Source organism: Aquarana catesbeiana, linkage group LG04, assembly GCF_042186555.1.
Source record: "Aquarana catesbeiana isolate 2022-GZ linkage group LG04, ASM4218655v1, whole genome shotgun sequence".
Taxonomy (NCBI): Eukaryota; Metazoa; Chordata; class Amphibia; order Anura; family Ranidae; genus Aquarana; species Aquarana catesbeiana.
Window position 1 is genome coordinate 384,969,688 of NC_133327.1, and position 26,708 is coordinate 384,996,395.

General features: G+C 41.8%; 1 protein-coding gene across 1 annotated transcript; it reads left to right on the plus strand.

Annotated features, from left to right (window-relative positions):
- The first annotated feature begins 597 nt into the window (after positions 1-597).
- Positions 598-26,708, plus strand: LOC141141257 (uncharacterized). Its single transcript, XM_073628937.1, has 8 exons — positions 598-867; positions 5,614-5,887; positions 8,990-9,121; positions 10,713-10,970; positions 15,605-15,696; positions 18,207-18,388; positions 25,058-25,227; positions 26,384-26,708. The coding sequence occupies exons 1-8, from the start codon at positions 598-600 to the stop codon at positions 26,557-26,559; spliced, it is 1,554 nt and encodes a 517-aa protein (XP_073485038.1). The 3' UTR covers positions 26,560-26,708.

Genomic DNA, 26,708 nt, shown 5'->3' on the forward strand with positions numbered 1-26,708 from the left:
ATATATATATATATAGTTTGGGGGTTCCAACAAATTTTCTAGCAAAAAATACTGATTTAAACTTGTAAACAGCAAGTGTCAGAAAAAGGCGTGGTCCTCAGTAGCAGTAGTAATGATGCATGTGTCAGTAATGTTACAGACTGGCACAAATACTTGCCTTCTTATGGAACTGTGACCAGAAACGTCCTCCAGAGATTTGAGCACATAGTGATAAGCAGCGCCTGTGTCGCTCTATCCAGCGTGGGAACCAATGAGCACCATGAAGAGGAAGGCCAGTCACTGAACCCTCCCCCCACCTACAACACTAGCTGACAAATCAACACAGCGCCCTCTAGTGATACCTCCACTCACTAGCACTTATAGCTATAGAGTCCAACAGAATACACATTGCAGTACGGCGAGCACACCAGCATATGAAATCCCTTGTGTATAAGAACCCAGGGTGTGTGGTGTGCTAAGCTGTCGGTGTCACTGGGTTTACTTAGACTTTGGAGCTCAGTGATCCCCCCCACTACCTGTCAGGTTTGGTACAGTCCTACACTATATAAGCGGTATCCGGCCAACATGGCGTAGGTAGACTTGCTGTGATCGCTAATGATGGCGGGGGAGTGCAGTACAGAGCGATGCGAGATGTGTTTGGCTCCGCGGCCTAATCAGTGTTGGGAACCGCCAGAGCAGATGCGGGCGGCGGGCGGAGACAAGCGCGTACAGAGCGCCACCTACAGGGGGTTACTGGATTTGAGCGATGAGGTCCTACTGCACATTCTGGATCTCCTGGACCCCTTGTCATTGCTGTCTGTTGGTGGAGTATGCACCGCTCTGTACAGAGTCAGCGCTACTGACAGTCTGTGGGCCAAGCACTGCCAGGTAGGTGACTATGTGCTGTCCGATCTCCTCACATTGTAATGGATCCGTGAAGTTCCTGGCAATGTCACTACCCACTGAGATCTGATGGCAGATAACCCTACCCCCAGTGACACTAGATCAGCCTTTCTCATCACTTACCTTGGGGAAATCCTCTAACCTTCAAGATCTACAGATTATGACGTCTTGGCACCATCAGGCTGTGGGATGTGTAAAATAAAACGGGATGGTGGAATTGTTTTTAATATTCATGACAAGGTGTACTTACTGATCCATGCTCACTACTGGGATCCCACCCCAGGCTCTGAGGGTAATGAGGTCCCTCAAGTGCATGACTTCACAGCCTTCCACCATTGGGTTCACTGCTTGGCCTGAGCACTGTCACATGGGGAGGCCACTTGCTCCTCCATATGTGGCAGCTCTACTTGATTAGAGCAAATGTTCAAGGGCTCCAATGGGGTTGGGAGGAGGTTTGCAGGCACTGATGGATGCGTTTGTTTCTGGGGTAGGAGAATGTGGACTGAGACATATAAGTAGATGGGGATGAGGAGCTTGGGCATGTTAGGACTAGGAAATCAAATTGTGTAGAACCGTCTCCAAACTTTGGCTCAGGGGCTGGATGTGACCTAGTGCTTGATTTTTATCCAGCCCTTGGGGCACAGTTCCTCCCAATGACAGCAATGAGGTGGCATTGTTTACTCCCACTAATGCTGAGATATCTTCTACTCAAGATTACTAGTCGTCGTCTTCCCCCCCCCCCCAAATTCTGTAGGAAAGTAAACTACGCCTTTTTGTTTAGAAAGTTTGGAGACCTCTGATGTAGAAGGGTCTTGCTGACCTTATCCCAGATATCAGTCATTGATTGCAATGGACAAAAGTCATATTAAATGGTGGGGGCATTTTCCTGCCCACAGCTGCATGTATGTAAATGGTGTGTGGATTTACAGCTGCAGGCAAGTAAATCCTTGGCTGCATATGAATGGCCTGTACCCCATGAGTTTCCTTACAGGATTGCACTCATGGATTTGGATCCTAAGCCAAGCATTCCTGAGCTAATCACTGATCAGGAGGCATTGCCACTCTTCAATGAATGGTCAATGTCTTTTACTATCCCTCTTCCCTATATAGAAACATTTGCCATACGCCTGAAATTTAAGGAATGACGGCTCCTTACCTAGTGCAGTGGAATCAGTCCCAGCTTCATTGGTTGTCAGTGTCTGCTGTAGGTCCCCACACTTCATTGCTCCTGGAACCACTTGCACCCCCTGGAAGAACGCTAGGGTTCCATGGGATCTTTGAGAAATGCTGCTCTAGATGAAGGTAGCCTGGATGAGTGCTTTCAGTAAGAATATGCTAAAATTGTGTAGTGACGTTGTAAGCATGCTTCCCTTGATGAGCAATCGTAGTCCCTTTCCCAGACAACAGAAAACATTACTAGTGAGACATTCACCTGTAGTTAAGTGCTGCTTAGGTTCTCATGCATCCTAGATGTTGACCCCAGCCATCCATCTCTTTGCACAATTTGAACCCCAAATTGTTGACCTTCAGGCAGCTGGTAATGTGCTCCTTTTTTGTCTTGTGCTGTAAAAGGTGTCTGGCATACACACATAAATGAGGTGTATCCTAATGCCGACCCTACATGCAGTTATGCAATTAAAAAATAAAAATAAATTTATGTAATTACTCTATGGGAAAAGTTTGGTTGAGCAGACAGTTCCACATCCTTATATAGAACAAAACAATTGTACCTGCTGGTTGGAACTTTTAAGGGCACATACCATTCTATAGCAAGAGCTTTAACATTTAAATTTTAAAAGTATTACATTGTTAGGTCCTTTTAAAAAAATCTCACAATAACAAAAAACTGGTTAACGACTGTATAAAGGCAGCCATGGTCAATGACCTATCGGCAATTGAGTGCCTCAAGGCTGTAAATAGATCCCAATGCTCTTCAATTCCTCAAGAATCCTCATTGGGGGGAAAGGGACAGTAGTTGGTACGCTTTTGGAAAGTAGCTCTACATTTAGAAATGTCCAGCTCGAAGTGTACATCAGTATGGCTGTTTGAAAAGCAGGTTTCCTGAATAGAGCTTTAGTTTGGCATCCTTTTTTTCCAGTCCACTTCAATATTGGTTTGGACGATTCGGTGCTCCTTGTAAATCTCTAGCTGTACACTGTGTGGACCTCTGGATGACTAAACACTCCAGTGGTGTTTACTTTGTATGATTAGCAACCCTGCCTTGCACCCCTGATGAAGATTCTTATGTGAACTAAAATATGATGGGTCTATTTATAGCCCTGAGGCACTCTATTACCGAGAGGTTATCCGGCATGGTCTTTTTATGCTGTTGGCAATTGTGGGTGCCTCAATGCTATAAAGACCAATGCACTTCAATTCACTGAGAATCTTCAGGGGGAACAAGGCAGGATGGTTGGTAAATGTTACAAAGTAAACCTCAACCACTAGTGTAGTCATTCAGAGGTCCACACACTCTAGTGGTTGATGTTTACCAGCCACATTGTCCTTTCCCCCCTGATGAAGATTCTCTGAATTGAAATGCATTGGGTCTTTTTATAGCGCTGAGGCACCCACAATTAATAGGTCATCTGGCATAGAGGTCTTTTTAAGCTATCGACAACTGAGTGCCTCAATGCTATAAATGGGCCCAACACATTTCAATTAAAATAAGAATCTTTATCGGGGAGAGCAAGGCACAATGGTTGGTAAATCATACAAAGTAAAGATCAACCACTAGTGTGTAGTCACCCACGGTCTAGAGGTCTGCATGGTGTACAGCTGGAGACATACAAGGGGCATAAAATCCTCACCCAACCCAATATTGAAGTAGTCTGGAAAGAGATGCCAAACTTTAAAGAGCCTGCTCTTCAAATAATGCAGTCATACTGATAGAAATATCCAGCAGGAATTTTAGAAATGTAGATCCATTTTCCTGAAGTGTACCAACCGCCATGCTGCCTTTCCACTGAAGATTCTTGGTGAATTGAAAAGCATTGGGGTCTATTTACAGCATTGAGGCACTTCTAATTGCCAAAATGTCATTGGGCATGGGGTTCTTTTTATACTGTCCAGTTTTTTTTTTTTTGTTTTTTGTATGGATTTGTGATCCTTTGAAAGGACTTGATAGATGTAGGAACTCAGTTTTTGTTTAATGGGTTTTATGTACCAAAAAACTCGCTACAGCAGGTACAATTGTTCACTCTCTGGGGAAAGATTCAGCAACATCCTCCTTACTTTCCACAGGATTTGAAGGTTTCTGTTCTAAAGTTTTTCTGGCAAACAGTCTCAAATGTTCTTTGAACCAAATTTGTTGATTGACTGGCAGCCTAAACCTTTGGCTGCGAACACTTGCATGTATGGCCAGCATTGGACTGCTCATGCTGATGCTGCAATGATTGTGGCCAGTTTACAGGCCTAAATTTACCTCCATGCTGGGGCTGTCCCCTGCTGATTCTGGGTCTTGCTGCCCTCCCCACCTGCCTCTCTAGGTATTTTATAACTGGTTGAATGAAAGATTTCAAAATGGCCACCTAAGGTATCATATCAAACATTGTATAAAAACATACATTTAAAAAATTTAAAAAAGGCACCATTTGGCTTGTATGCCAAAACACATTTAGAAATCGCTGCACCAACTGTAACTCCATAAATATCATCTTTTAAACCATACAACCTAGTATAACTGGACTCTAGAATAACTCTGTGCTTTTATAGCATATTTATAAAATTGTACATGGATTCGGAAGACACCTGCACGTTGTCTGAATGGGCTTACTTCAATACTGACACTTTGAACGCCTATTGATATCGCCATTTAGATGGGACTCCTGCATACATAGTTGTGACATCTGTTCTTATAGTATGCTATTGTGTTCTCCAGAACGGGATCCCATCAGTATACATACAAAGGATGTGGCAGAACTCTTAAAGCTGAACTTTACCCATAACCATTAGCAATGAAAATTTTACATTAAATTACGCTACCATAATAAGCGTGCTATGTAAATTGCCTACTGCATTTTTTCCTGTCTTCTTGCAGGAGGCTGTCATTTTGCTGAAGCCTAGAACCCCCTGAGCAGCAGTAAGGCTGGGTTCACACTAGTGCAAATTGGTTCCAGGTTTCCCCGTACCCAATTCACGTGACATGAGATTGTGATCGGCTCTCTGGAGCCAGTTTTCAAATCTCTGTGGCGGAGTCCTGTGCGTCTTTGGTTCCGTTTTCAGGGCTGAATTCAGGCAAAATGTGACCCAGATTCAACCCTGAAACTGAGAACAAGGATGCACCAGACCCCTACTGCGAGCTGCAGCCATCGCTAGTGTGAATCCAGCCTTAATATTTAGGCTGTCGGCAGATCAGCCTCTAGTGATCAGCACAATATGAAAATGGAGCGCAATTGGGTGTGCAGGGTGAGGGGGGGGGGGGGGGGTGAGACCGCTCCCACTCCATCTTTTATGGTGTACACTTTTCAAAAAACTAGAAAATGAGTGACAGAGGTTATATATGGCTGACTAATTGCATTATTTGTGTCCAAGCTCCTGCAGGCTGCGGTATAACTAATAACTTACGCCAGTGTCCCCAATGAACTAAGAAAAGGTTTTAAGAAAAGTAGAAACTGTATGGTTTGGGTGTTTTTTGGTGTTATAATAAAGTAAAACAGATGTGCCAATGTAAGCGTGTCAAACACTTAGGCTTTTTATTTAATCCCAACTTTTATATATTTTATTTTTTAGGTTGTCTTTGGCTCTGATTTTAGGACAGGCTGTGGTGACTGTACCCCCAAAGAGGCTTTTAAACTTCTTTACATTTGGAGTAAGTTGTACAGGACATTGCCATACAACAGGCAATTGCAAGACCTCTTTTTTTCAGGGGTTCCTCTAAAAAGGTATTGGCTACAGTTGCTAACACTAGAAGAAATAGTTCCACTCCCCCCTGTCGAGCTTCCTGATCATGAAATTGTAGATATTTGGGGTATAAAGAGAGATCTCCTTGACGACAAACATAAAGGTTAGTACCATTTCTGCTAAACATTGTGCAACTATCACAAATTCACCTATGTGTTTTGGAGGACCTTTTTTCAAACTACCAAGTGTTTTAATGCTTGTGAATAATATGGGGGGGGGGGGGGGGTTGGTTATGCCTTATCACTGTTTCCAGGGAAAACAAAGTACCTGAGACCTTGAGTTTGAGGCTGTGCATTTTGCTTGAACGTTTATCACCACGGTTCCCAACCTTAGTCCTCAAGTACCCCAGTAAGTGATGTTTTGGCAATTTTGCATAGATAAAATAGAGCCGTTAGCAATACCAAGCCACTGTCTCAAACTTAAAGCACCTGTGCAAGGTGAGGGTTATTTAAAGCTGTATTAGATTCAAAAACCCCCAAATTTTATTGCAGCTTAACAATCGGATGTGGTGGCTGCATCTGTTATCAGTTGATCTGGCCAGTAACACCACCTGTATTGATGAGACAACTCTAGGGGAATGAGCATGGAGGGGAGTGTTAAATGTATTAGCAGATTTAAATACACTAACAAATGAAAGCCAGACTCCAGCTAACACTTTATAATAGTTACAGCAAGCAGCTTTTTTTCCATTTGGCATGAGTCTTACATGAAGAAATCTGATCATTTAAATCATTGCTACTAGTGTTACATTTTTTCTAATCCATGTAAACTGATGCTCTCTGCTGGATAACTTGTGTTCTTGAAAAAACACTTGCTAGCTGGATCACCAGATGAAAACATGTAGGGGTTTGTTTTTTTTGTTTTTTGTTTTTTTTTTTTTTGTTTTTTTTTGTTTTTTTTTTTTCTAATGCAGTCTTCACATGGAAGAATTGGTAAGCTGCAATATAATAGTTTGCTTTTGGGTTTAAAGTGATTAGTAAAGCTGCTTATTTTATTGAGAAGAGAACCCCAAAAGTCATGAATCAGAATGCTTATTAATCACAAAGGGAAGTTATTAAATCAGAATAAATTTCCCTTTGGGATTAAAGTATTGATACTTTTTGCTAAAGTAGTTGTGCTTGCCTGCATTGATTTTACACAGAACAGCCCCGATCTCCTCTTCTCTGGTGCTCCTTTGGCAAATTCCCCCATAGAAAGTGCCTTCCTATGGGGGCAACTGTGCATGCTTCCTTCTGAGCTGCCTGTAATCTACTGACACGGTAGCTTGGGCCCCACTCCCTTGTCAGAATGTGATTGACAGCAGGAGCCCATGGCCAACAGTTAGAATCACTCCCTAGGACACACTTAACCCCTGCAGCACCCCTCCTGGTTAACACCTTCACTGCCAGTCACATTTACACAGTAATCATTGCATTTTTAATTGCACTGATTGCTGTATAAATGTGAGTGGTCCCAAAAGTGTCCGATCTGTCTGCCATAATGTTGCAGTCCCGATAAAAATTGCAGACTGCCATTACTAGTAAAAAATGAATAAAAATGCCATAGCTATTCCCTATTTTGTAGACGCTATAACGTTTGTGCAAACCAAACGCTTATTGCAATTTTTAATTTTTTCCCAAAAATTATGTAGAATACGTATGGGCCTAAACTGAGGAAAAAAAGTTATGTATTTTTGGGGATATTATAGCAAAAAGTAAATTGCTTTTCTTTCAAAATTGTTGCTTTTTTGTTTATAGTGCAAAAATAAAAACCGCAGAGGTGATCAGATACCACCAAAAGAGCGCTCTATTTGTGGGGGGGGGGGGACATCAATTTTGTTTGGGAGCCATGTTGCACGACCGCGCAATTGTCAGTTAAAGCGATGCAGTGCTGAATCTCAAAGTGATCTGGTCTCTGGCCAGCCAAATGGTCTGGGCCTGAAGTGGCTAAGGGGGTGAGGGAGGGATTCTGACTTTTTTTTTATTTTTTTTTTTTTTTATTTAAAGTTGATGTGAACACGTGTACCCAGTGAATTGAACAGCCTCTGATACACAGGGATGAAACCAATCCTCCATAAGTTTTACATGTAGATCTGCTCTCTTCAGCTTTATATACAATTTAGAAAGTGCAGATCGTGTTAGAATTTTCACTTCCTCATTCAGAACTGAGGGAGGTCTTGGATTACACTGGGAGATGGCTGATTGGAGGTAAGACCACCCACCCCCCTCCAGATAGGCAGACTTTCAGAGCTGTCCAGTGAGTAAATTCTATTTATAGCATCCTCCCGGACACAAAATTCAGGCTGGTTTTATGTGTTAGAACTTGTCAGAAGTTATAATGCTGATGACATAAGAATGAAGCAGGAAAAAGCTACAGGACTTAGTGCTTTGAAGACAGGTAGGAAAACACTGCAGATATGTGCCCAGCTCAAATTTCATGAATCGGGTTTACATCCACTTTAATACATAGAATGCATTCAAATGGGATTTAGAACCACTTTAATAGTGCTTTAAGGCCTGAGGTTGGGTACTGCTGTTTAACAGATTGCACAGGGAAAAATACTTGCCCCATTGTTCCCTGAATATCTGTCAGGAAAAACCTGCTCATGTAGGTAGCTTGCCCTACAGTGAAAACTAGGAATCTAATAAAATGGATACTTATGGCTCTTAAAAAAATGCAAGTAGATGACTGCCTAAGCTTGCATTAAAACCCAAACTCCTAAGTCCTGTGGGGGGAAGGAAAGACCTATGCAGAGTATAGAAATCTAACTGGCAACCGCCAATCAAATAAAATGAACACTGTAATACTTAACATGGTACCTAAACCAAAGAACAATGAGAAATTTTGCAGTCTACCAGTTTATTATGGAAGCTGCATTTGGTTCTCTTTGGGCTTACATTTTAGCTTGTCCTGTCAGTGATGCACAAGATGTCTTAGTGTGTTATCTGTATCATTGATGCCCTAGGGTGATTGTGACTACAGAAGTTTTTTTCTAAACTCAAATATTCAGCCACTTTCATGTTTGACTGTTTGGTGTTAAATGTAACAATTCATTGTGCCACTGTGTAGCAGGATGAATACAAGATTTCAATAATTTTTATACACAAATGACTGAAATGGCAATGTTTGTAATGATGAGAGTGGAAGTGCAATTTTGGGGTTTTTTTAAAAGTAGCAAAGTGGATTGTTACATTGCTTTTTCCCTTTTATCTTCGTTCAGTTACAGATGAGTGTCTTGAAGAGGCACAAGTGTCCATCTTCAAATATGAGTGGAAAGAACTGAATAGCCTGGCACTCTCATACCATGGTGACTATTCCAAAATTCAGAAGCACGTTCTTTATAAGATGGATGCTGAATGTAAGTGTGCTAACTGTTTTTTTCATATGGTATAAAGATGGTTGTGTGGGGTGTTTTTTTTTTTTTTTTTTTTTTTTTTTTTTTTTTTTAATCTGGGATTTGTGTAAAGCTGAATTCTAGACTGTTCAAATCTCAGCCAGTTTAACAGGGATCTGCTGAGATTTGAACCATGTATGGGCAGACCGTTTTGTACTCAAGTTGATTGATCAACTTGGGTACAACCAACATGTCAGCTTTTTCTTTTCATGTGATTATTGCCAGTGGCAATCGCTGTTCTCCCAGCATGGCCCTGTGCCCCCCTTTGGGAAAACACTAACTCTGTGGTAGATTCTCCAATCAACAGTGCCTGTTATGGAGGAATCAAGTGATTTTTCTTTCCTGCAACCCAAAGAGAATCGCCAAGCTTATAACCAGCTTATTGGCTTGACTCACACTTGTGGTGCTGCTATCAATTCAAATTAAATGGTTGTCGAGAAGCTAAGGGTTTATCCAACATTTGAAGTATTTGTAAAATTGGTAAACTACAGTAATACATTAGTTTGTAAATATGTATCGTACTGGATTCTCCAGAACTTAAATGGACATTGAAGGCTTGAATGAGTTTTTCAGCCTCGGCATATAGAATGCCCTATTGGCAGATTTGTCTGTAGAAGAGTACAGGAAAAGGGGTCACTGCTTCCTGGATTTCTTGGAATTGATTTTGTCCAGTTGGTGCTTTTGTGAGCTGTATGAGAAGCTGGAGAAATTCCTTGGGACTTGAAAGACTTAGAGCTGTCTGTTCTTGTGATATCTACACTGAAACATTTATAACACCATTAACAATGGCAAGGGCTTTTAGTCTTAGATCTATATACATAATAGAGTTTGTGCTTTTAAAATATTAAAATAAAGTTGTACTTTAGAATAGATTCTGAGGTTTTTAAAGTGCCGGCTTTGGTTTTTATCAATACTTTGATACTATCTAAAAATTGTTGTTTTTCTAAAACCACATAAATTGTACACGTTTTTATAATGTTTAATTGTTCTGTTATCTATTTCACGAAAAGCAGTACAGGACTGAGCATTGGCTTAAAAGCAAGTCTTCATGACTACTTCAGGTGTTTGCCCTTATTCTTAAAATTCTATGGGTGCACATAGCCAAGCTTTAAAGGGCACAATTTTTGTTCTAATGCCTTCTATGGAAAATTGTTAAATTTAACCTTAAGTGGGGTACACACTATGAGAAAATTGAAAAATTCCATATGGGACAAGGGACAAACTCCAACTTTTTTCCCATGTGAAAAGTTTTTTTTTTTTGTTTGTTTTTTTTTTTTCTCCCAGTTTAACTGTCATTGAAACATCTCATTGCATGATCATGGCAGCTTAGTTGAATGAGTGTGAATAAAAATGGTATTCTCTCATTTTTCACTTTGAAGAGACATTGGTATTGCACTGTTTTAGATTAGGATTTAATTCTGCATCAAGTTTATCAGGATTGTAAAATGGTGCTATAGCATAGCACTTATCACTACCACTGCTAAATACAAGATCTTTGCATTGTACACAGTAGATAATTTTACAATATAATTTATAATTTCATATCTTCCATTAGGTCATGATGATCTAGATCGGCTATATTGCCAGTACAGCAAAAAGCGGTTTCAGTGGCTGTTTTCCTATTGGCTGTTTGGACTTTCCAAGTCATGTGCCAGGCAGCTGCAAAGAATTTATCTGTGGTGGCAAAGATTTGATAAAAGGAAAGTGTCCCGGTGGGGTTCTACAGATTGTGATGTCCAGTATCTTGCATCTCTTCATAATGTCACAATTGACTTCTGGAATGGGCAGCTGGCTGGACGTGATGAAGATATAGGTAACATGTTGACTCCTAATAAGGGGAAAAAACTTTGGCTTTGTCCTATGGAAGGCTCACTGACAAATTTTAGTTCTTTATACTATGAAGCTCCTAGCCCTTCTCAAATATGTAATGTGTTCAGTGATGAGCACATGTTTGTAAGAGTGTAACTGTGGTTTACTTCTACTAAAACCCTTCTGTGCCTTAAAACAGAACGGTTATTACATTTGTGAAATTTCTTACTGTTTAAGAGATGACTGATTGAATTTTCAGGAAGTCAGCTCTGATTCAAAAAAATGCATCTTTTCTGGCAGGGAGGATCTCTTGGAGAACAGTGATTGCATCATAGTCTAATCGGACTACATTTCTCATGAATCCTTGGGATGGGAGTGAATGTGGGAGGTACACTAGGCTTGTAAATGTGAACTTGCCCACTTCAACATAAATTGCACCCCTCATTCTGCAGCCAGAAAGCCATACATAAAACATGGTATGATTAGGTTACAGCCATATAAATGCATATTAATATAATTAATGCATTAAATTTAATATAAATAGAAACCAGTGTATAGCCAGCATTATCAGTAGTTGTATGACACAGCAGGGATCTCCTGCGTTGTTGAGTGTTGTATGTAAGAACACTGATCACTGATGCCCCACCGCCTTTATTAAAGAGGAGTTCCACCCAGGGGGGCTGTCAAAAAAATGTAAAAGTCAGCAGCTACAAATACTGCAGCTGCTGACTTTTAATTGGGCACTCACCTGTCCCTGGGTCCAGCGATGCGGGGGATCGAACCCCCGCTCGGTCCCCCCCCGCTCGTCGGCGCTGGCATTTCAACTTTGGGCGCCCGGCAGTGGCTTCACAGCCTGGCACCCACTGCGCATGTGCAATCGGCGCCGCGATTGGCCGCTCAATCACCTGGGACCTGTAATGGGTCCCAGATTGACAGGAAGGAGGGAGCAGAGCGGAGCCCTTCCTGTGCCTGGGGGGAAGTTATGTCACCAGCCCAGGCAAAGGAACAGGCAGACTACAAGGGACCACCTAGCAACAGGCATTTAGAGGTAAGTGGGGAAAAAAAAAAATATCCAAATTTTTTTTTTTACAATTTTTCCAGGTATTTTTGTTTTTTGGGTGGAACCCCACTTTAAGATTGACAGTGCACTGTTCCTATAACAGCGGGGGGGTGGGAGATCAGCGATCGGTGTTCTCATATAACAATACCTGACACAGTGGGGGATCCCTGCTGTGTCATACGTAATTACTGATGATCCCTGCTCTGCATGGAGATAGCGGGGGGTGGAGTGGATGGGTGGATTGCTGGCAGGAGCAGAGGACACCTCCTCCATGGGTGGCAGACTAGGGGCTGTAAGACCCCCTTCCGCCCACATGTCTGCTTCCTCCCTGCTTGCTTTCAGAGGACTACAAGGGGGCATGTCAGACCGCTGACTGAACTTCGGAGGATAGAAGCCAGCGGTCTTACAAACAGCAAGTCACCAGGCAATAACAGTTGTTCAGCAGCCTATTAGAGGAGCTACAGAGCTCAAAAGGACATAGATGGCAAAGCTGATGAAGGTAGATCAGCAACAAGAACATGTTTGCTGGTGTTCTGCTTTAGGTATGCTAGTGTTTGCAATGGTTTGAACACTTGTTAGTGTTTTGCTTTGTCCCAATCAGATGTCTCCAATTCCGGAGACACTAAATCCAAAATTGGCTTTATTTAACAAGCCATAGTCTTGTGGCTTGTGTTCTCCCAGACTTGTAATCGGGGCTTATACTGGGAATTTGCCTTTGGTTCTTGCGTAAGCTGTGTCTAGTAGGTATAATCTCTACAGTCAGGGTTATCCAAAATTACAATTTAAAATTCTAAAACCACATTTTAAAGAATTGTTAAAATTATGGGGGCCCCACTCACCTTGTATATTTACTCACAAAAATAAAACTACCTCAGATCTTGGCATTGCTCAATATGAAAGTCCAGCAAGTAGTTTTTTTATATAATTTCATAGAAATGGTGCCTTGTATGCCGGAAAGTATATCTATAATATCTGGTAAGCAAATGAACACAAGAATATTGTAATCTAATGTGACAGCAGCAAATCCTAATGTTAAGTAGATTTCTAAAATTGCAGGAGAAATATTGTCATGGAACGTCCCTCACTTCACTTGAGTGCTTCCGTCAGTATACCGCTTCCTAAGTTCTGGAACACGAGTCTAATGGATATGGCTATAGGAACCCCCAAGAACTAGACAACACCAGTCTTTGAGTACATCAGGACTAACTCTTTATTTGAGATCTCACACAAATGTATACAGCAGGATGACTCAGCTAGCTAATTAACATGAGCTAACTTACTACAAAATTTACCCAGACCAGATGACTGACATGACCTGTAGGACAGACTTGGTGGCACCGAGCTTCACACAGTAGTATAAACACAATAGCAGGAGCTAATTACAATTAACAATACAATCTCCCCCCCCCTCAGCCTAGACTGTTCATCTGCTAGCCAGTGCTGGTGGCAAAAGTCTGTCACAAATATATAAATTGATGTCCATTTAGTAGCACACTCTAGCTCAGAAGCCCTTATCTGGGAGCTGCAATATGAGCTATATTGTGGGCTAATGCTGTATATGCCAGAAAGTTGATTGGTAAATATGCTGGCTCAAACCTATAATCTTGATCAGATAATGCAGCAATCTAGTAAGAGAATTTCTGCTTGGAATATTACATTTTGGGTAAAATTGTAACAAAGATGCAAAGTTGGGAAAACTAACAATCCAGCTTCTTGCACATTAAATCTATTCAGGGTGATGAATACAAGAATTTGCAACAATCAAGCATTAAGGCAGCCAAGAAGGTATTAGTATTGTACAACCACATGCATTGCACGTGGCATCAGGGTGCTTGCAAAGTGGCCCCTTTTACTTGAATGGGCTGAACTCAGCTGGTGCTATGACTACCAGTGAGGTAGAATTGTAGCTGCTGCCTCTGCAGCTAAAGAGGGTAGTGGTTGGGGTGCTAGAAGCATGGCTTAAAAGTGAAGTTTAGTGCCCCCATGTTTGAAAAAGCCCTGAGTTGTACAGCAGATTGTGATTATGCTGTAGGGTTGCATCTGGGAACGTTTGCAAACTGGCCCGTCCTGAATGTAAGCGCTACACTACTGCTGTACAGACTCTTCCACATTATCTGACATTCCTGCAGCGCTGTAACCTGGGATTGTACAGATGCTGGGGCTCCCTTGAAGCTTGCTGGGACTACAAGTCCCAGCAAACACTGTTTCTGGTAACACCAGAGCGCTAGCACTGTCACTTCATATGATGCAGTGAATGCTGTATATAATGGGGCTTCCATTCTGTCAGCCAGCTCTGATTGCAACTGGAGATGCAGTCACCCACAGCATCAAATCACATGTCACTTCTGGTTGGTCACGCTCAACATAGCTTTGGACATGCTTTATCTTTTATGCACTGACCAAAAGGTGAAGCCATGTGCCTTAAACATGTCATGCACTGCTCCTAATATCCAAGGCTGCGGTGACTTTCTGTATATATATATATATATATATATATATATATATATATATATATATATATATATATATATATATATATATATATATATATATATATATATATATATATATATATATATATATATATATATATATTTATATTTATAATTTTTTTTTTTTTTCTAGCTTTATTAGCTACAAACAGGCTGACTTGACTTTTTTTTTTTTTTTTTCTATAGGCAGATTGCTCACTCCAACTAAGTTTGAGGTTTTTTGGATGGAGGGTTAAACCCAGTGTCAGTTTCTTTTCCGTATGTCCTGTTTAGGTTTCCCTTCGCACTTCAATTCACATCACTCCCATAGACTTGACTCTTAAAACCGGACAGTGATGCAAATGCCTTACCACGCTATCCAAATCTAATGGTTTACTTCACATTATTATTTTGTGTGCTTTTAGGCCCCTTTCACACAGGTACCTCCATGAAGTGAGATCCACTTGCTCAGCGGGGGATCTCTCCACTGATCCCTGCTAAGCAGGCAGACGACAGGTCTGTCCGCTCTGCTATGCTGACACAGCATGTTCGTCTATGGGGCAATTGGATGTAAATGGGCTGCTTGTCTGTCTCTATCCGATGCCAGCTGGATGGGAAATGGGTCCCCCATCTGCTTTTGGCAGACAGGATTGGATGGTGGTGGGTGTCAGAGGACATGTATCCACGGTCACCCACCGCTCCACACACTGTGGAGGGTCTGATCAGGTCCGCCTGAAAAACTGACAGGTGGACCTGATCAGATCACCCATGTGGAAGGGGCCTTATTTGGTACCTAAATTTGGCAATACCTCTTTGCAAGCAGATGCTGACTCTGGTTCAGATTATACAATGATCTACATGGTGGCGTTTGCGCAGTTCTAAACAGGTCACTTCCCTGCAGCAATATGGGAGCCAAGCTTATGGATTTTTAAATTGCTGTGGAGGAGTCAGTCTTTGCAACTATAAGGAGCATCTTTACATAAAGCAAAGTCAATGGAGACCAGGCAAACAGTAGTTTTCACTACATGCTAAAGAAAAATGGGCCTGCATCAATGATCAGTTTGGTTTTGTTTTTTTTTTTTTTTTTTTTTGTTTTTTTTTCCCAAGGTATTCAAACTGTGGAGAACTACTTTTCCATGTGCAGATCCCTCTTGGCGTGGATATTGGGACGTAAATGGGGACGTTTTAAACAAAAGAAGGTATCAAGTAGACTTTTTTAATACTCTTGGGTGTTTAGTAGTAACACAAGTCACACACTACTTGCTAGATACTATCTGCTCATCAGAACACTTCAGATGACCCCAGATAGGATGGATCCAAAACACTCACACGCCAAATACAGCTCTTTCAATCGATGGAATAAACAAAACCCCAAGAAGATGATGGATAATAGTGTAGTAATTTATTTAAAGTGGATAAATAGAAAATTTCACATTTGCATAACAGGGTGCTTAAGTGAGTACCACCACTAGATGTGTGCTGCCAAAGTTTTCATTTTGTTGGGTCATTTGTTATGATCGAATTGTTTTTTCAAATTTGAAAATGCCAACTAACTTTAATTTGTAGGTATTGACATTTCCTTTCAAATTTGGCTGTTGGTGAATGTAACGAATACAAATTTATCCAAAGTTAGAAATTATACAAAATAACAAATGCCGCATCTAAACAAATTCATTTTATTTATGATTTGTTACGTTCCATGCGTTTAGATGCAGCATTCATTATTTTGGACAATTCGTAACTTCAGATAAATTTGTGTTCACTACCAGCCAAATATGAAAGGAAATTCCAATACCTGTTGTTGGTTTCAGGGCTTCATTCTCTTGAATTCCTGAAAATTATATATATATATATATATATATATATATATATATATATATATATATATATATATATATATATATATATATATATATATATATATATTTTCCCAAAAATTGTTAAATGGGTTTTCGTTAATTCAAATGTTTCTGAATTAACGAATTTCATTGAACGAAACGAATTGCACATGTCTAACCAACACAGCCTCATTAATAAACCAGTACAGCTGGCATGCCTTCCAAAACCTGGAAGTGAGGCAATCTGAGTTTCATTGGCCTTTAATGAAGAACTGAGGCCTTTAATGGTAATTTTTGGTTGAGTGCGTTTTACTCACTGGTGGAGCACTTTAACAGGAAAAGTCACAATGTATCAAGGTGTGGTGATTGGAGGATTCTCAAAGGGCCTATCACTTTACAGTTTCTTTTTTTAGAGCCCCCCCCAGAGGCGTATCTAGTGAAAATGGCACCTATGGCAAGCACTGAAACTGCACCCCTGCCAAAACAAATGGCTAACAAAACTACAAGTCAAGCTCTTCAATCTTTCGTTTAACAAATTATGAATTGGCACTTGATTAAGTGCCGATGGGTCAGTCTGCCCCGCTTATTAAACAGTCAACATTCAGTGAGTCCATATTGAGCACTATTTGATTTTCTGCTTGGCACATGCACAATGGCACCCAGGAAAGTCACCACATGACTTCAGCATGCCCAATCACGCTGAGGGGTGGAGCAGCCAATCCTGGGAGAGCTTGAGAAGAGAGGAGGGGACCTGAAGTACAGAATGTCTCTCAGGCTTGTGCATGAGATGTAAATCACCTTTCACTCACAGCAAGGGGGAGAAATGACTCCTATTTCTGTCTGGTTTTTTTATCTTGCTGAAAAATAAGAGGACTGCTCAGAGCTGGATTAACACTTCTTGGCAAACAGATGACATGAAATCCTATACTGTGCAAGCCTTAATTAAAACATTTTTTAAGTTACCATTCTTAAAGCTCAAGTTCAAATAATGAAAATTGGAGTTCTGATGCCTCCTTAGTCCCTGCACTAATAACAGGCTGCACACAATCACATTGGAGGACTTGCCAGTGAATCAAGTGTGTTTTTTAGACCTGCTCCCAGAGGAGATTGTCATTGGTCAGTGACGGTTGCCTGCATTGTTATGCTGCACAAGATTGCATGTGCCCCCATTATTGCAATTAGTGGAGAGCAGCATGACTCTGTGCCCTCATGGCAGTGTCACTGCTTATGGCTTCAATGGGATTTGCTGCTACCTTTTAAGCAGAATTTGCTTGGTAGAAGCAAACACACAAAGATTAACTCGTATGAAAGCAAAACCTAAGCATTTGCTACCCGATGCATAACAAACTAAATCCCTTTTGGTTAGGGCTTGGATGTACTTCCTCCATTCTCATGCCTGTATACCACGTAGGCAATTTTTAAACTTCTATGAGCCTATTGATATGGCAATTTGGTAATTAAAGTGGTTGTAAACCTCACACATGAACTAGGAACAAAGCACATCCCTGTATACTTGTCTATCCAAAGCACTGAGTGATTTCTACCTACTGCCTCATTCCTGTTATATGCATGTGTCACTTCTGACTGCTTTTCTGACTCAGATAATTGGTGACAAGGGAGGAGAGCAACACACAGCCTGTGATTGACAGTCACAGCTGTGCATGTTCCTTGTACTGTGAGGGAGGATAACAAGGTAATGGATGTGTACATATGCTGGATGTCATTTTTCTGGCAAGTGCAAGATTGGAAGAGGCAGGGCAATGTACTACATGTCCTGTGTACATGAAGCCTTTTATTTTTTTTTTTTTTTGTTGGTACATTAATCACAACTGTAAAGTCATTCATTTGATAACCTATGGAATTGTTTTTAGGTTTACAGAGACACATTGAAAGGTGTATATAGTTCTCTGAAATCTGAGATGAGGGTTTCATTAATAAGCCATGAACATTTTTGGACGACAGCTAAAGTTCAGATGTACAGAATCTGCAGTCTTGAAGAAATTGCTGGCAACTATGTAAACTGGAAGCTCATAGACTCACTACCATGCTACAGGTACAGCTCAGCTTTAAAATTCTTCCTAAACCCTAAAAGGTTGCTCATCCATTGGCTGCTAGCACTGATTGGATGTTGGTTGGTTTCCAGCATGCCTATTCAACAGAAGTTGGGCAGGCTGCTGTACACACTGGTTGAATGTCAGCCAGTTTGTTGAACTAGTGATATTTGGATTGTGTACCAGCCTTTAGAAGGTGCGTTTGATACCCTAGGATTACACTATGTCCTTAGTTCTCAGTGTCATTAATGCTGAGTCATTTAACCAGCATAGAACAACTTGTGGTAAAGGGGTACTGCCTGACACTTGGGATTCTTTCATTGTCTCTATTGAGTCGTGTTGATTTGCACAGGTCAGTACAAGGGCACATAGAAATCGTTTGACCTTTCCCACCACAACACTAAGGTGGGATGTGCTGTCATATAAAAATGCAGCATGCCTGCAATTTTACCCATTTTGCCACATGTCTGCCTTGCACTGTTGTGGTGAGCAGAAATGAATGTCATTTTGTGACCTTTAAATTAAAAGCAAACTGTCAGTGCTGCATCAATGCATGGCACTGCCACACACTAGAAAGGCATGTTTTGGCCTTGGTGCTGGTATGAATGTTGCCTACCCCTTGGAGTAGGGGTAAGCAACATTAAAGTGGGGATCTAACTGAACATGGGAGAAGCCAAAGATCACTGGGGAGTGTCCCCCGCCCCCCCATTTAAACCTCTACAATGGCTTGAAATAATTCGTACCCCTTTTCCACATTTTCTCATGTTGCAGCCAAAAACATAAATGTAGTGATAGACCAACACAAAGTGGCATAATTTTGAAGTGGAAGGGAAAATGATAAATGGTGGTTCAAATTTTTTACAGATATCTGAAAAGTGTGGCGTGCAACCCCCTTTCGCTGCAATTACAGCTCCAAGTCTTTTTGAGTATGTCTTTCAGCTTGCATATCTAGAGACATTTTTTTGCCCATTCTTTGTAAAATAGCTCAAGCTCTGTCAGATTGGGTGGAGAGCATCTGAATAGCAATTTTAAGTCCTGCCAAAGATTCACAATTGGGTTTAGGTCTGGACTTTGACTGGGTCATTCTAACACATGAATATGCTTTGATCCAAACCAGGGGTCTCAACTTTTCAACACAAGGGCCACATTGTAGGTTTTACAAGTATTCGGGGGGGCCAAAAAAATTGGTTGTGTAGAATTAATCATCCCCACTATTGGTGTCCCCGGCACATTTATGTTTGCCGATTTATGCTTATTTGCCTCTTGGCACTGTTTGAGCCGACTTCAGCTCTCCTGCACCTCCCAACTCCCACCCACTGCTACACACAGGCTGTATGGTGGAAGGAATTCTAAAGTAAACAGCAGGCGGGAAGCTGGGAGGTGCCATGTTGATGGCATCACCACCTAGCGGCCAATCCCTTGGCAGCACGGGAGGGTGTGGGAGCGGCTTTGTATCCTGGACCTGCTAGACACACTAACAGCAGCTGCTTTTAAAAGCCAGCCAATCGCCAGTGATGTGTTGGCAGAGCCTGGGTAAGCTGTGGGCCAGGGGTTTGGACACCCCTGATCTAAAACATTTCATTGTAGCTCTGGCTGTATATTTAGGATCGTTGTCCTGCTGGAAGGTGAACCTCTGCCCCAGTCATGTCTTGCCGACTCTACCAGGTTTTCTTCTAAGATTGCCCAGTTTTTGGCTCATCCATCTTCCCATCAACTTTGACCAGCTTCCCTCTCCCTGCTGAAGGAAAGCATCCCCCACAACATGATGCTGCCACCACCATGTTTCATGTTGGGAATGGTGCATTCAGGGTGATGTGCAGTGTTTTCTGCCACACATAGCATTTTACTTTTAGGCCAATAAGTGCAATTTTGGTCTCTGATCAAAGCACCTTCTTCCACACGTGTGCTGTGTCCCCCACATGGCTTCTCATGAGCTGCAAATGGGACTTTTTATGGCTTTCTTTCAACAATGGCTTCTTGCCACTCTTCCATAAAGGCCAGATTTGTGGAATGGTCAACTAATAGTTGTCCTGTGCAGATTCTCCCACCTGAGCTGTTATCTGCAGCTCCTCCAGAGTTACCATGGGCCTCTTGGCTGCTTCTGATGCTCTGCTTGCCTAGCCTGTCAGTTTAGGTGGATGGCCATGTCTTGTTAGGTTTGCAGTTGTGCCAAATTTTTTCAGATGGATTGAACAATGCTCCGTGAGATGTTCAAAGCTTGGGATATTTTTTCTTTTTTACTTAACCCTGCTTTAAAGGAGAAGTATGGGTTTAACCCTTATCCCATATTCATAGTTTCCTAAATGGATGCAGCATTAGTTTGATGCATCTGTCCCCTGGTGTTTCTGCACTGAGAACCAAGCCATCAAACACCGCCGATTGCTCCGTTTTCTAGGCTCCCCGAGAGGAGAGCTGCTGACTTGTCAATCAGCAGCTCGCTGGAGTGCTGAGCAGTGGCAGTGCCTGGACTGATGACAGTTTCAGCGGCTTGCTGAGACTGCCATCAGTCCAGGCACCTGGCAGATTCAGATTTCTGAAGTTGGGATGCGGTATGTGGACTGATCTTGGTGACTTCAGCAGAGTGTACTTCAGACCACTCTGCTGAAAACTGGTCACAGTAGTGCAAAACTGATGGCACTCCTGTGACCCTTGGGAGAAGCCCAGGCTGGACTTCTCCTTTTAAACTTCACCAACTTTATCCCTGAGGTGTCTGGTGTTTCTTGTCCTTCATGATGCGGTTTGTTCACTAAGGCTTGCTAACAAACCTCTGAGCTTCACAGAACAGCTGAATTTATAGTGAGATCAAACTACACAGGTGGACTGTTTACTAATTTAGGTGACTTCTGAATGTAATTGGTTCCACTTAAAGTATCAGGTTAAAGGGGGCAGAATACAAAGGCACAGCACACTTTTCAGATATTTACATTTTGAAAACCATTTATCACTTTCCTTCCACTTCACAATTAGGTGTCACTTTGTAACATCTTAAAATGACTGTTTGAGTCAGTTTTACTACCCCTTAGCTGCTAAGGCAGCAGCCAAAGGTGTACACATGCCACAGCAAGAATTGAGTCCTGTTGCTTCTGCCTGCCATTCGCAACCCATTCACGTAAATGGGGCCTCTCTGCAAATGTCCCATAGCTGCATGCTTCTGCAGGGTCCAAGGGTTTAAAGCATGTGGTGAGAGTAACATGCTGCTTGCTTTAACACCCTGTTTTCTCTAAAAGATTGAAACATTTGCATGGCAGCCTCACTCACTTGAATAGGTGATGCTCAACAGGTGCTACACCAACCAACGGGGCATATAACTCCTGTTGTGACATGTGTACACCCCTGACCACTACAGTGTGGTGTTGGGGCAGCAAACTAATTTTACTACCCCCAACTACTAATGTAAATTAACCCATACTGTTCTGAGCCCCTATAAGGCTGCTTTCACACTGATTTGCTGTGGTTTTCCAGCACCATGGATGCAGTGCAGTGAATCCTAAGACTTTTGTGGGTTAGCTGAGCTTTGCCATAGACTTCTTCTGTTATCCTGCAGGTGTGGTTCACTTTCTGAAGGCACACAAACTCCTGCATTCAGAAAGTGCACTAAACCAGCAGGCTATAATTGAAGTCTATGGCTAAGCACAGGAAAGCAGTAGGTACACTGCACCTACCAGTGTGGGTAAAGCAGCCCGATACTATTATGGACAGTGTATTGCTTCATGCTGACCTGAAGATCTCCTTTCCTGCTGCTGGCACCACTCTGGAGACTGCTAGCTGGGATAAGAGGTGGAGAGGAGTTGGTATCGCTCCACATGGGACAGGAGCCAGCATTACAGAGGAGGCATCAGCTGGTGTGGCTCTCGCTCCCTACTACAGCTCCAATTTTTCCAAGTACTCCCTCTGCATTGCACTGTTTAATGCTCTGGAATGGTGGGTCAGCAAGCCCAGACCACAATCTATGGGGGGGGAGGTGTTTGAGCCCCTGCTGATTTTGTATGTTTGGCCACTGACAAATGATCAATCTATAATTTTAATGGTCAGTTTATTTTAACTGACTGACAAATATCCAGAAAAACACATTATAAAAATAATAAATTGATTTGCATTTTAATGAGCGTAATAAGTATTTGATCCCCCATTCAGCATGATTTCTGGCTCTCAGCTGTCTTCTGTACAGGTAATGAGCTGCGATTAGAAGCACTCTCAAAAGGAGCGCTGCTAATCTCAGCTTGTTACCTGGCTGACACCTGTCCACAGAAGCAATCAGATTTCAATCTCTCCTCCATGGCCAAAACCAAAGCTGTCCAAGAATGTCAGACAAGATTGTAGACCTATACAGGGCTGGAATGGGCTCCAAGACCATAGCCAAGCAGCTTGGTGAGAGGATGACAACAGTTGGTGCGATTAGTCGCAAATGGAAGAAACACAGCGGTCAATCTCCCTCGGTCTGGGGCTGCATGCAAGGTCTTGCCTCGTGTAGTTTCAATGATAACTGAGGCATCCTAGAATTGCACAGGAGAATCTTGTCAATGATCTTAAGGCAGCTGGTACCATAGGCACCAATAAAACAATTAGTAACGCACTACGCCGTGAAGGTCTGATAATCTGCAGTGCCTGCGAGGTCCCCCTGCTGGAAGCACATGTACAGGCCTGTCTGAAGTTTGCTAATGAACATCTGAATGATTCCAAGGAGAACTGGGTGGAAGTGTTGTGGTCAGATGAGACCAAAATCGAGCTCTTTGGCCTCAACTCGCTGTGTTTGGAGGAGGAATGCTGCCAATGACCCCAGGAACACCATCCCCACTGTCAAACATGGAGGTGGAAACCTGCTTTGGGCTGTTTTTCTGTTAAGGGGAAAGAACTTCAGCACATCAAAGGATGGACAGGGCCCTGTACCATCAAATCTTGGCTGAGAGACTCCTTCCCTCAGCCAGAGCATTGAAAATGGGTTGTGGATGGGTATTCCAGCATGCAAATGACCCAAAACACCCCAATTGCAACAAAGGAGTGGCTCAAGTAGACCATTAAGGTCCTGGAGTGGCCTAGCCAGTCTCCAGACTTTGATCCCATAGAAAATATGTGAAGGGAGCTGAAGGTTCCAGTTGCCAAACATAGGCCCCAAAACTTTAATGATTTGGAGAGTATCTACAGAGTGGGACAAAATCCCTCTTGAGATGTGTGCAAGACACGTCTGACTGCCAACAAGGGTTTTTCCACCAAGTACTAAGTCATGTATTGCAAAGAGGTCAAATACTTATTTCACTCATTAAATTGCAAATCAATTTAAAACTTTAAATGTTTTTTTTTTTCCAGATATTTTTGTTCTGTCTCTCACTTAAAATAAACCTACCATTAAAATTAGACCACTTTTATTTGTCAGTGGGCAAATGTACAAAATTGGCGGAGGATCAAATACTTTGTTCCCTCACTGTACCAGTCACCTGGCTGATCTATGGGTGGCTGACCCGGTCTAGAGTTTATAGGAATGTCAATGGCCTGTTCTGGGAATCTTGCTCGCTTATCAGGGGTAACAATATCAGAGGTTCTAAAATGATTGTCGTAGGCATATGTATATCCTTGTATAATGTAGGTACAAAAAAGTCTTTCTCTGCAAAAAGTCAATAGCTGCAGTTTGGGGAATGTGGTTAATTGGTAATCAAATTGTGTGGTGTTTTTATACATTTTCTACTTGTGTAGAAGTGCCTGTGATAACTGCAGCTAACATCAACTCGGTACCTGCAAGAGCCTATTCCCAGTATGTCTGGGACACTATCATATGCCTAAGGTGTACACAAGGATGTGCCATTGATACACTGCAATAAAACTAATACAGGTGTTTTAACAATTCCCTTCCCCATCCAAATATGTACATGGGGCCACATCACCAACATGAACTGCAGGTAAAGAATTTTATTTTAAATGCTTGCTTGCTTCCAGTGTTAAGGGGAAAAATCAAAAGGCACCTTGCAAGAAAATTTAGATGATGGACTGCTTCGTTCCCTAGCACAGCCCCCTCCCTGCATGTCATAGCTCTTTTTTCTTTTGGAGTTTTCAAATTTCTGCCCCTTTCACATCCCTACATAACCCTTATGTAGCTGCTGTGAGGAGTGAGGGAGCACTAATGTAATTTGAGTGACATCTTGAGTTTGCTGCGACTGATATCACTTCAGGATGGCAGCAGTCTTGGGCTTTTGGATGCCTATGCAAAGGAAGCTTTTGCAGGTAATGTGGATAAAATGCATTTTGTAAAGGTGTACTCTAATGCTGAGATGTGCTTTGGAACAGGACATATTGGAATATTTTTGTTGACATGAATGGTCAGGCAGAAGGGTTTCTTTAAGGTTACAGATGCATAATGATGTTTTACATTTGACGGTGGTGGTGAACCTTGGCACCCCAGATGTTTAACTACACTTCCCATGATGCTCATGCAGTGTAGTTTAGCATTATGGTAAATGTAGTTCCAAAACATCTGGGGTGCCAAGGTTCACAATTACTGACCTAAGACCTTTCACTGCTTTTGTACAAAACTACTAGGTGTGAGTGTTCTCACTTGGTTTTTGACTCCTGTGCTGGGCAGAACTTGACCCACATGGGTAGTGGGTGGATATGGTCAGTGGTTGGCAGTTGAGATGGAATAATCCAGTCACCTGTCTCTTGTTACAATTGCCATCCACCAGATTGTTCATGGCTACTGGAGATTTTTTCTACTTGGAACAAATCAAAGGCTTCCTGTTCCGGAAGCAACTTGTGAACAACTGGATCCTTCAAAAAGAGAATTTGTGGTTGACCAGCCTTTTACCAGAGAGCCTTTTCCATCTGCTGGAGTATGACACAAAGCTTTATGAAGGTAATATTACAGGAAAATTGTGTTATATGGATGTACATTTATTGACACCTACTCACTGATAGAATATTGTAAAATCTAATGGTAACAAATGATCACTTTCTTAAATCTAGCTCAGGGCACATTTATGCATCTGCTCTGGGGAAAAAATGCAGTAAATCTCTGCAATACTTGGCACATTTCCCCATGTTTCATCACTTGGTGTTTCTAAACCCACAACAGTTAAAACCAGTCTCTATATGCAGTAAAGCATGCTTTGTTATACTCAACTTAAGGGGGTTAATCCTCTGCACTGTGAATAAAGACTGTTTGATCCTGTCTTCTCTGATCCTCCCCTTCCACTGTCCCCATCCATCCCCTGATAGAACAGCCTTTGGAGTCACTCTGCACATGCTCAGTTTGGTGTGTATTGATGGGGGGGGGGGGGTTCTTGGGGGGTGCATGTGATCAGCACAGGGCCAATCGGCACTGTCCAGACATCAGCTTTAACAAGCTGATAGTCACGACTGCTAAATACTGCTGACTATTTGGCAGTTTATATTTACTAGACTAATTGCACTTCCATGTTCAGTGTACAGTGGGAGACCGATAGTAAATCCAGGGTCCTGGGTTTAGAAACACTTTACACAAGCAGTGTTATCAACCCTGCCTGATTTTATCTTTCTGGACTACAGAACACTTCATATTATACAAGGTTTTGGGTATTGAAAGGCCAAAATGGGCACCACATCCCAGGTAATTACAAACTTGGACACAAAGTGGGATTTTAAAGGTGCCAAAACTTTTCACAAAAGTTAATATACATTTATTTGTGAAAGTTATGTGGGGGGTGTTTTTTATTTTTTTTACAAAGGTAGAGTAGGGATGTTAAATTCCCCCAAACTGCTGGAGCAGCTGACAGCTTTGGCAAGTACAGTGGGGACCAGGGGGGTGGGGAGGGTGTCGGCATTCACGTTTTTAAGCACTAAAGTCATGTGCATGAACCTTCACATCTGTCAGACTAAAAACTGTTCAAGATCCTGCTCCTATAAACTTAGTTTTAACTAATGGTGTAGTATAAGGTTGCTTATCAATTTTGAGCAAGTTGTAAAAATTGAGTAAATGACAGGTGTGTGTGTGGGTTTTTTTTTTCCAGTAATGTCTGTCTTTTGTTTTTCAGAGGGACTCCATGGAGATACAATGGGGGCCTACTTGAGCAGATTAATCTGGCTCTATCTGCATTCTGGTCAGCAGATCTTCATGGAAGCCACGAAGGGTTTTGTTTATGAATGTGCTTATGCAAGCTATGTATACCAGATTTATGAAAGTGCCAGTATACCCTATTTGGGTTTTTAATAGGAAGCTTTTTTACACTTTTTACAGAGATTATTTTTATTTCTTTTAGAAAACTGCATGTTTTTAGCAGGTTTGCTTAGTAACCTTTTTACCTCCATATTTTATAAACCTGTAAAATACTTGAATTTTTAAAAATACATTCTGGGCAG

What these genes read in the sequence shown, in the direction of transcription:
- LOC141141257 (XM_073628937.1), top strand. Translation starts at nt 598, where the DNA reads ATGGCGGGGGAGTGCAGTACAGAGCGATGCGAGATGTGTTTGGCTCCG. An exon ending in TTATAAGATGGATGCTGAAT is followed by an intron (nt 9,122 to 10,712) that starts GTAAGTGTGCTA and finishes ATCTTCCATTAG; the next exon opens with GTCATGATGATCTAGATCGG. An exon ending in TGGACGTGATGAAGATATAG is followed by an intron (nt 10,971 to 15,604) that starts GTAACATGTTGA and finishes TTTTTTCCCAAG; the next exon opens with GTATTCAAACTGTGGAGAAC.